Raw genomic sequence first — 11,515 nt, forward strand, 5'->3', positions numbered from 1 at the left:
CAGATTAATTGTTGGCGAGATATTTTTTGGATTAATGGGACTATACTAGCAGAATGAAATGGGGTTTTTGTTGAATTGGGGTGGCGCGTAATGACATGCGCTCTTCAGGACGGTGGGTTTGGCAACGCGAGTGACTCGTCATTTGGATGCAAATCGTCAAGGCTTGAAGACTCGTCTGACGTCAGGGAGACCTCAGTATACCTTTGCCACCACTACCTTGTCAACAGAGCCACATCATGTGAGATTGAATCACGTCAGGAACTATATACCTCGCATTTCATTTTGGGGAACATCATTGGACTATACACGACAGAACTACTTTTAAGGATTGTTTTACAGACCCAGTTGCAGTGCAACTATGTCGCCTTAAAATCACTTTTTTCAAATCATGTATGTGGGCTTTTTGGATTTTGGCGTTTTGGATAAAGACGGCAGCATGTATCACCAGGGACCTGTAAGACGATCGAGCATCAACCTCCCTCCACAGAACTTTGTGTCTACACCACAATACTCCGATTTCACTGGATATCATCATGTGCCAAACATGGATACGCATCACGCACAGTCGGCGGGAGCTTGGGGAGCTCCTTATGGCGCACAGAGGGAGGACTGGGGTGGGGTGGGATATGGTCTGGGGCCACCTAACACTATCCCTACGCCCATGAACAACTCCTCTCCGGCACAAGTTTCTTACTGTTCTCCCGAGTACAACCCTATGCACGCCCCAGGTTCATCTGTATTACAACCACCACCGGATAATATTTCTGTTGCTCAACTCTCTCCAGATAGAGAAAGACGCAATTCATACCAGTGGATGAGCAAAACTGTACAATCATCCTCCACCGGTGAGTACACATGTTGTGAGTACCAAAACATGCATGCACTGCTAATAATTTGTAATCATGTCATTATCAATTCTTAACAAAAAAATATGTTCTGGTTCTGTTTGGAAGAGGGGCAATTGTTGTGTTTTCTCCTCCATAAAATGTAAAATAGGCTACTGTGTGGACATCACTGATGTTGGTTCAAAAACGAACGATAAAGTGCAATGGAAACACAAGTTGCTGTTTGGTATTGATACTAAGCAAGGAAAGGCTATTTCTGGAAGTGAAATTCGTTCAAAAAGAAGCAGTTCGAAGTTATTCTTATGACATTTTGACTCCTGTCATGGTCTTAAAACCATTACTGTTTTGAATTAGTTCCCACCGATGTCACACACTGAATGTAAATTACCAACTCAATTATTATCATCTAATATAGCCTAGGCCTATTGAATGATAGTCAATTGCACCACACGAAAGAAAGAATAGATAAAAATGACAGATCGAATTTGTCAGTGTCCCAGTTAAGATGGTTTTATTAAATAGTTGCCTCAAAACGCTCACATTCGCATTTTTTCTGCAGAGCCTTGTGGAGGTGTTGAGAAACGGCGCCAGGGGCACTTGTAATGCTAATTTCTTGACTCCCGTAAACTAGATGTGAGGTCTACTTTTCCCTGCTACATTGTCCCAGGTTTGGAGGGTTCTCCGTCATATTCAGGCTCTGGCCCCTTTCAACACCTCTTTACTTTGATATGCACCAAAGGGTCTTCCTCAGCTCCCATTCTCCAGGAGTTATATTGCCGGAAAGGGTGACGTTTTTCACAGCAAATAAATGTCTTTGACTTATATAAAGCGTTATAACTCATGGACAATAAACGACAACATGTCTTAATTCTTTTATAATTAATCAAATAGCCTATATAACATCGTTTACTGGATCTTTAACTATTACTGATGAAAGTCTTGATTCATTTCAAAATTATGATTTTACTGTCTGGCCCTACTGGTGAATTGCAAAAGCTTTCTTAGTTTATTTTCCTGAAATATTTTTGAAATTGTTGTCTTATTTTTTCGAATGCATCGAATGAGTCAACGAGCAACAGCCTATACAAATCTGATAAGGACCCTGTGCAATTTATAGTAGCATGTAAACCTATAAGATATGTAAAAACATGTTTTTATATGATTAGATACATCGAATATTATTTTGTTAAGGGTGTGTTTTGTTTATAATTCAAGGGAAGCAACCTGATCCAAATAGGCCTAGAGAACATTTCTTAGATAGTATCGCCTTGTAACGCCATTGTGTGTCGTGTGTTGCCTCTTAACACATCAATGGAGTTTAGGTAATATCTCCGAGACTCTTTGTTCTGCAGTTTGTTCAAAAAGTGACATCAAAAGAAGATCTGAGGCTCAATTTGCATATCTACTAACAAAGCAACACAATCTAGATTTACACGATAAATTGGGCATGCACTGCACCAATAGGCCTATACACACACACACACATATATATAATATATATAATACAATAAATAAATAAAGATTATAGAATATTTTAGCAGATTGTTAATGATCCTGTTGTTGATCACTATTCATTACCCTGGTCCACACTATTATAATTGACAAGAAATACTTCAATTAAGCCTAAATGTGAATTTTCAGGCAATTATGAATGGAGCAGTTAAACAACAGAAATTCAACTGAAAGTGAAAGTGTGTCGTTACTTTGCATCATATTCGAAGCCCATTACAACATTTTTAACAGTATTCCTATTTTCAGGCAAAACAAGAACGAAGGAAAAATACAGAGTGGTATATACCGATCATCAGCGACTGGAGCTGGAGAAGGAGTTCCACTTCAACCGATATATTACAATAAGAAGAAAGTCTGAACTTGCTGTGAACCTTGGCCTTTCAGAACGACAGGTAGGCATATTATGTCTAATATACATGTTTTACATATTAGCCTAGGCCTACTTATTAGGGCCATACTTAGCTACTTATGCAACGAAATTAAACTAATGTTTTATTTTACATCAACAGGTGAAGATCTGGTTTCAAAATCGCCGAGCCAAGGAGAGGAAATTAATCAAAAAGAAAATGGGTCAATCTGATGGCAGCGGAGGATCAGTGCACAGTGACCCAGGCTCAGTGAGTCCTCTACCGGTCCCCGGGTCACTCAGTCCCTCGGATATTCACGGCTCTCTCTACCCACCACAGGGAATGAACACCTTGAACACCTTGCCATCTATTAGGAACATACAGCAAGTTACAATACAGTAAATTCGTTTTTTTGGGACTATCCAACATAACTGAGCACTCCAACACGCTGAAAGGACAGTTCCACTTGGGTCCAATGGATTATTCAGACGTCCTGAAGAACACGTTGTGGATTACGAGAATGATGTCAAGAAACAAGTTGATTTATAATTGCAACGAATTGCTGGAGGCTCTTGAAATATTGTTTTTAATAGAATAGTTCTTATAGTAAAAAAAAAAAAAAAAAAAAAACGACAAAAATCAACGTATGGTTCAGAAATGGAATGCTTAAATTGTTTGTTTATGTCCGAGTTTTTAAGATATAAATATCATTTTCTGTATGTGATTATTTCTAAATGTTTGTAAATAAAATGAGAATTCAGGGACATTTTATTAGAAGTTTTAACTGGACAGTAAATGGGCCTTATTAACTTGAATCTTAAAAAACGACCTACTTTGGGGGGAAAAGCAGAACCTGCCAAAATCATTCTATTTTTCCCTATCCAATTTAAGCACACTTCCTTTACTAATTTCAATAAAACAGGGACAAGTGAACCAGGTTTTAGAATGATACGGGTAGAACGTCTGTTTGATGCCAACGTTCAACATGTAAATAAAATGAGTTTTTTTTTGCAATTAACATTTTTCACGTGTTCTACTTATTCTCTATTATAGTAGCTCTAGCAAAAACGATTTTATTACATTCCTTTGGTCATTGTTGATGTGATTTCTAAATCATGATGCAATAAGATCATCAAGATCTGTCACTACGCGCTTGCAAATGTATTGTACCAGCAACAAGAGTTCACCGACTATTCTACTATTTGTATTTTCTTTTTCAGATAGATTTCTTCAAGACTTTACTGATATACATTTTAATTAAGCTACAGTAATGTTAAAACTGAACGAGTAGTCCAATGTAACACCCCAGAACTGAAAGCAAATGTGTGAATGTTTTACAACTGTTCAACCGACCAGGAATCGTTTTCTATTTTAAGATTACATCAACCATGAAGACTAAAATCCATCTCTAATTTGTTATAGGCCTAGTTGCAGGCCTAGCCTGTCTACTGAGTCATAGCGGTGACATTTGATTCACACATAGGCCTTCTTTTTCATATGATGATCTTACATTCATTCATAATGAGCAAACAATCAACAATCAACCCTTACACCAAACTGTCCTTTAAAATGGGCAGTTTAAACGATGAACCTGCTAAACCTGTTAAACCAACACCATTACTGTAGGGCTTATAACTCAACCCCGTGCGTTACTTCAATGATAAAGGTCTACCTCGGTCTGCACAACCCATGACAGGGTTGTTTCAATGGGGTGGATACCGAATAGTATAATAGATAGAATATTGTCCTTTTCAATGAGAATAGTCCATGCTCAATGGCCATTCGGCTACTATTGACCTGTTACTCATTGCATTTGGTTGAATGAAGTGTGATAAATAAAGTAAGAAATAAAAAAACATTCTGATTCTCACTTCACAACATGCAGGGGGACAAATGCAGTAGACTTACAAGGGGGGCTAACCGCGAGTCCAGTCCAGTGAAATGCATTATTGTAATACATGTTATTCGTTTTTATTATCCATCATGAATGCATTTGAAGGTCTTCAATCATCGATGTGATTGTGATTTACAAACGTACCGCTCCAACACGTGAGTTTAGAATGATAAGGTTCTATCTCCGTTTAGGGCAGTTCAGAGATATTGAGCGTCAAAGTTGTTACATTCCACATTATGTTTTGTGAGATAGAACCTTTGTATTTTATTAATTACTAACTCAAAAATGTCAACATTTTAAAAAATAACACCACACAGGCATTAATAAACACCTAATGGATCAGATTATGTAAACAAACAAAAAAAAACTCAATTTTGACAAAAATGGAGATCCTAGAACCTTATAATTCTAACGTCACGAAGGAGTGAAACGGCGTGCTGCTGGTAGTACCAGCCTGTCCCCTCGTGCGCATGTTGAACACAGCACTGACGTCATCCTGCGCACGTGAACACAGCACTGACGTCATGAGCGTCTTACTAGCCAACATGGCGGACTTTGACACCATCTATGAGCTCGACGAGGAAGACGAGCGTGTGGCGGGTGAAGAGGGTGACCTGGCCAGATACTGCCCGGAGCCGGTGGTCATGCGAGGGGCCGGGCACATCACCGTGTAAGACACTCACCGCTGTGGTCAGGCGTCGTCGCCTTAACCCGCTATGTTGTCCTGCCCCCGTTAGCTTGCGTGCTAGCTAGTGCGCTCGATGGCTAACCAACCACAACAATAACCGTTTCTATATTCCAATGACTTACTAAGTTACCGTGGCAACAACGTCTAACGCCAGTCAGTTGGCAGGTATCGGTAGGATGGACATCTCGTGACGTTAGAATTATTATTAAGGTTCTATCTCCATTTTTGTAAAAATAGAGTTTTTTTTTTTTACATAATCTGATCCATTAGGTGTTTATTAATGCCTGTGTGGTGTTATTTTTAAAATGTTGACATTTTTGAGTTAGTGATTCATAAAATACAAAGCTTCCATCTCACACAAAACATAATGGAATGTAAAAACTTTGACGCTCAATATCTCTGAACTGCCCTAAACGGAGATAGAACCTTATAATTCTGAGCTCACGATCTGTCCAGAGTTAGGCTAGGGGGGGGGGGGGGGGGTCGTTATTGAAACGGAGATAGAACCTTATAATTCTGAGCTCACGATCTGTCCAGAGTTAGGCTAGGGGGGGGGGGGGGGGGTCGTTATTGCTGTCTATGTTGTATTGTAGCTACAATACTACTCAACAAGCTACTTTTATTGTCTTGCGAATTCGCCAGGCAGGTTTAGGCGATTAGGTTGTAGCTACTACCAACTCAAATGTTGTTCTTGTTGAAGTTTCTAAGTAGCCTTGCATTAGAGGACGTGTCATTAAATGTGATTGATTTTGTTACCAAGCTTCTGGCAGGTGTCATGAATCAAACGTGATGATGATGTGTTACTGTTAGGATCCTGCTGAGTGTTGCTGCCCTGCACGTTGTAGTAACCCATCATTCTGTGTTTACATGTTCAGTCATAGTTCTGCTGCTCAGCTGTGACACTACCATGGAGTTATATATATATAGAGTTATATATATGTATATATATATATATATCAAGAGAATATATACATATATATATATATATATATGTTACGGTACATGTGGGAAAACGGTACATGGGAAAACTAGGGTTAGGGTTAGGTGCTACGTCGACTTGGTACTTGCTGTACATGTCTAACCGTAACCGTAACCCTACCCCTACCCCTACCCCTAACCCTAACCTTAACCCTAGCAACCTAGCACCTAACCCTAACCCTAGTTTTCCCACATGTACCGTCTTCCCACATGTACCGTAACATATACATATATATAGAGATGTTTTTATTGTCGATTAAATTGTAAAACACAACTGGCATTATAGATTTGGAGTGTGATTCTAGCCCAAAGCATAGCCTTTCCTGACTTTCTTTGAAACAGAATATATCTAGCCTACAGTCAATGTACATGTGTTTTGCAAACAATCAATAACAAAGACATTCAATGAAAGTCTGTCAAACTTCTTTTCAATGTATTTTTTGACAGGTTTGGGTTGAGCAACAAATTTGATGCGGAGTTTCCCTCCGTCCTCACGGGAAAGGTACGGCAGCCACATCAATATCTTTCTATGCACTTCAACCCAAGCAATGTCTCGGGCAATCCAAGGCTTCCCATTTGATTTCAACCGGCATGTGAATTAAGCAATTAAGGCCTTTATGCTGCTCTATTGTTCTATGTGGCCTTTGACAAACCAGGCATCCCCTGAATTGCCTCTTTCAAGTCTCTTGAGTGGTTTTGATCTGATGGTGATGCATTCGAACCAACACACCACGTTGCATCCAAAGATGTCTGAATGTGTTGAAGTGGAGCTCTGTCAATGAGTAAGCCGTCTATGGAGCCCAGTTGGCCCGGGACCCCAGTGTTTAGGAGGACACAGCTCCAGGTGATAAAATAATGAAATAAAGACTGTGCCCATGCACAAGAAAGGGAAGCTTCCTGGGTCGAACGCTGAAACACAAAAAGGCTGTAGGGGTAAGAGCAGGCCGAGGGAAGTGCGGGGCAATAAAAAGAACCTCCAGTATTGTGACCCAGGGTGACATCTGATGGATGAGGTCACGATTATGATGATTGAAGGGTGCAGATCAGGCCCTGCTGGGCTTTATTCTAAGGTCTTTCGCTGTTTGCAAAGAGACCTTTGCATCCTGTCATAAAAGATTACGACCCCGGTTTTATGGCGTACAGACCCAGAGAGGAATGAGCATCCATTCATGTTGTTTGGACGGCTCGGCCACAGGCAGCGGCCTTATCTCTCCCGTTAGTCCCTCCTTGCCCTCAATAGACTAGAGCTTGGTTAGCAAGTTACAGGCATACTATTCAGAGATTTTAATCTGATCTCTGGAAAACATCTGCAAATATCTACCTGTTGGTTTTTTAAGGCCCTTTGATCCTTATAGCACAGGTTTCTTTGGTGCAATTAGTGGAATTTTTTCACAGATGACACGTCATTACCCTGGAGCAAAGAAATGTCCATCTTTAGCTTGTCTCTCTCTTCTCCATCTCAGATGTTTGTGCTTCATGCTTTAGATGAAAGGCTATTTTGCTATCTTGAATTCTACAGTGTAGAACGAAGAAGAATGATATGATGGTCTTAAATTGAGAATGACCTATACCAACCGTGACATAAAACCAGCAGAGAAAAAAAAAATCCTTTATATTATAAATAATTGCATCTGGCTAACCTAAAATATCCCTTCCTCCCCACTCTTCTCCAGGTGGCTCCAGAGGAGTTTAAGACGAGCATCAGCCGAGTGAACGCCTGCTTGAAGAAGAACCTGCCGGTCAATGTGAAGTGGCTGCTCTGCGGCTGCCTGTGCTGCTGTTGTACAGTCGGCTGCAGTCTGTGGCCCGTCATCTGCCTCAACAAGCGGGTGAGACCCAGCCCTGACACGCACAGCCCCACTCTCTCTAAATCAGCACGGCCCTCTCATTACTCAGAGGCTACTTTAGCTAACCAGCCATATTGGCCTAATCACAGAAGGCAATAACAAACCTGTGTGCAATTAGTGGCTGTGTGTAAAAATGATACATTGCACTACTGAAGACCTGTCGTGCTGAAGGGTGTGTCGTTGAGAGGTGCTGGTGATTCAGCAAAGTGAAAATTACAAGCTGTTAAAAGAAGGAGTCTAGTCCATAAATGCCCTTTTTGTCATAATACTGCGGTTGTTTTATTGTCATGTGTAAAAGTGAGTGTGAAGTCAAAGTTAACCACACAGCGTTGTTAACCTTACCTATCCACTTTTGCTACTTTTCTAACAGACAAGAAGATCTATTCAGAAATTGTTAGAGTGGGAAAACCACAGATTATATCACAAGGTAAGAACACCTGACCTGTCTGAGAGTTTACCTGTGTCAGTTGTCAATGCTGAGGGAGTAATCGTGTGATGGATAATGCTCATTAACTGATAATGTAAACTTTAACCCAGACAGAACCCATTTCCCCCTAAAGCTATTTTCGTCTGATCTAGTGTGTGCAGAGGCTAAGCAGACCATAAGGTCAGCAGTAAAAGCCATGTCAATTTTGTTTTGTTTTGTCTCGGAGCAATGGCTGGTGGCTAGTGGCTGTGCAGAAGCATAAAGGAAGCTCTTCAGGGTGTCTGGCCACTAGCTGACCCCAGCCAGACTGTTTCAAGCATTTCCCAAACTCACCTCACACTGTAGGGGAGATCTCAGACAGATTTGCTGTGTGTGTGTGTGTGTATGTGTGTGTGTGTGTGTGTGTGTGTGTGTGTGTGTGTGTGTGTGTGTCTGTGTCTGTGTGTCTGTGTGTCTGTGTGCGTGTGCGTGTGCGTGTGTGTGTGTGTGTGTGTGTGTATATATACGTGTGTATGTGTGTGTGTGTGTATGTGTATGTGTGTGTGCGTGTGTGTGTGTGCGTGTGCGTGTGCGTGTTCGTGTGCGTGTGCGTGTGTGCGTGTGTGTGTGTGTGTGTGTGTGTGTGTGTGTGAGTAACCTCTGTCCTCCTCTCTTCATTAGCTGGGGTTGCACTGGAAGCTCAGTAAGAGGAAATGTGAAAGCAGCAACATGATGGAATATGTGAGTAAAAGGCATAAATATAAACAAATGCATATCACCATTGATATAATCATATCAATCAATAAGATTTTTGCACAAGGTAAACATGTACAACATATCATAGCAATTGTTTGAGTATAATCGTGGCCCACATCACTACAGGCCCAGGTTTGTAGTAGAAGGATACTTCTGTAATGCTACTGTAGTATCAAGGCAACAGTGAAAACTGCAATGATGCCAAACTCACTTAAAGAATTACAATTAAAATAAATATGTTCCCTCCCACAGGTAATTCTTATAGAATTCTTACCCAAATATCCCATATTCCGACCGGACTGAGGAGGCTGCTGGGAGACCTGATGTGTGGCCCATGACTCCTTTCCTTAGTGCCTTGTATATACGTTGGAATAAGGGTCTGCACTGGTGTCTCCTGATGACCTCATACATCTCCCAGTACCTTGTACATTAGAAATTGCAACACTGTCACTTTGCTTTAGAGCAGATTTTGCACATTTCCTGACAAAGTAGAAATGCTCCCTTACACTCTAATATCTGTTTTTGTTACGTTTGACAAACAAGTGATTAAAAAAAAAAAAAGATGCTGTTGGAAAGTGTATTTACCCCAAAGAGCCATCGACCTGTCACGTCTAGTATATCATTATTGCTTTGCAAAGAATTGGACTCGTTCTAAAGCATCCCTTGCCTTATATACAATTCTAAACACAGTTATGCACATAAAACAGGAGAGGACAAATGCATTAGGTAGTCCAGCAAGGTCAAATGCTGGGGATTGTTTTTCCTCTCCTCAAATCAATGATTCTGTCTTTGCAACAAAAATGTGGATGGGATGCCTAACTCTGCCTAACATACAGTATGTCAGTCAGCACCAGGTTTGTTTGTTTTTTTCGTTTTTGGAAATGACCCTCTGTACAAGGGAACTTTAGAAAAAAGAACGAACCTGTATATACCATGTTAGAATAAGCTGTACAGTGGTATGCCATTGTTTACATGATGTTATTTAGCTCTTTCATTTGTTTTTGCCAAGTTATTGCTGTACCATAGTTTTTGTTATTGAAAGATGTCTGTACCTTTCCAGTTTATATGGACCTGTTTACTTAGTAAGCCATATAGTTATTATTACAATATATGTGATGCCAGAGTTAGGACTGATAATTGCACTAGAGCTCGTGTGTCAGGATTTCAGAGGGTAGTGTAACTGAGGTTCTGCATATTTTTTCAATGACACTAGTGGTGCATGTTACTTGTGGTTTTGCCAACGAAGGAGGAAATGTTTAAGAAGTGTCGTCTATTTCAATGTGAGATGGCTACATCTCTTTATGATGTGCTGTTGGAAACAAAGATTCAGACCATGCACTTCCATGTCCCATTTCTTTTGTCAGTCATTTTGTTGCAGCTTGGTCTTAGTGTCCATTTTATAGTTTTGTATTTTCCTATGCTGTGTTTTGTTCTTGTTGTGTTCAAATGCACATACAGCCTACCGTACATTATATATTGAGATAAATGTCTCCCTTTGTAACACTTCTTATGTTGGGCATTAGTTTAGTTTTCCTCACTCCTAGTGGAGAGTTTGCTGCAGTAGAGTGCCTCTGGACCCTAGGAACCACAGATGAGTCCTGTGCTCCTGAAGATTGACATCTGCTCACTTCAGTATTGAACCAGGAGTTAAGAGTCTCCTCCCAGTATTGGCCCTGTTGCACAGTTCTTGTAAATGTTTGTCATGATGACTAAATCTCAAATGGAAAGCTGAAATAAATTGTTGGATTTGAATTTTCCCCCACAGTCGTCATTTGTCTCTGTCCAACAAAAAAAAAGCAGAAACGTACAAATAGAAATTGATATTATTATATTATAGCTAATTGTCACAGTTTTCGCAGTTGCGTTACATAGTACAGGCATACACTAAATCACTAAGCATAATATATACTGTTAGTAAAACAGATCATCTTAATTGACCTCGGGTAATGTACTTTGCTCCAGAGAGGCCTACTGTTTCACTGCTGAAACCTGGTTATTTGTCATGTTTAACAAGGTGTTGAATCGTTAAGTTAACAAGACGACCTGTAATTACTTGACACATTTGTAAGTCAGGATTACTATTACCATACATAGCTACTAGCACTGAGAGGATGGAGCTTTGGCCAGGTTTGTGGTGAAACTAATAGGTTACTATATCACAACCCCCCGTACGATACGCCACGGTGGAGGGCTTCATTGTAATGAGCAGAGGGTTGTTTTATGGACCCCTTTGTTCTTGGAT

At 40.4% G+C, this 11,515-nt stretch overlaps 2 protein-coding genes across 2 annotated transcripts; both read left to right on the forward strand.

The window, feature by feature from the left end:
* Window positions 1–388: 388 nt before the first annotated feature.
* Window positions 389–3,106, forward strand: cdx4 (caudal type homeobox 4; the record flags this gene model as incomplete). Its single annotated transcript, XM_080526927.1, has 3 exons — window positions 389–845; window positions 2,604–2,749; window positions 2,867–3,106. The coding sequence occupies 3 exons, from the start codon at window positions 389–391 to the stop codon at window positions 3,104–3,106; spliced, it is 843 nt and encodes a 280-aa protein (XP_080383053.1).
* Window positions 3,107–5,122: 2,016 nt separating this feature from the next.
* chic1 (cysteine-rich hydrophobic domain 1) lies at window positions 5,123–10,617 on the forward strand (the record flags this gene model as incomplete). Its single annotated transcript, XM_080526156.1, has 6 exons — window positions 5,123–5,268; window positions 6,712–6,766; window positions 7,938–8,093; window positions 8,482–8,538; window positions 9,199–9,258; window positions 9,526–10,617. 6 exons carry the CDS (start codon window positions 5,123–5,125, stop codon window positions 9,574–9,576), a joined length of 525 nt encoding a protein of 174 aa, XP_080382282.1. The 3' UTR covers window positions 9,577–10,617.
* Between the last annotated feature and the right edge of the window lie 898 nt (window positions 10,618–11,515).

Source organism: Nansenia antarctica, assembly GCF_963989245.1.
Source record: "Nansenia antarctica genome assembly, chromosome: 3".
In the NCBI taxonomy this organism is placed as follows: domain Eukaryota; kingdom Metazoa; phylum Chordata; class Actinopteri; order Argentiniformes; family Microstomatidae; genus Nansenia; species Nansenia antarctica.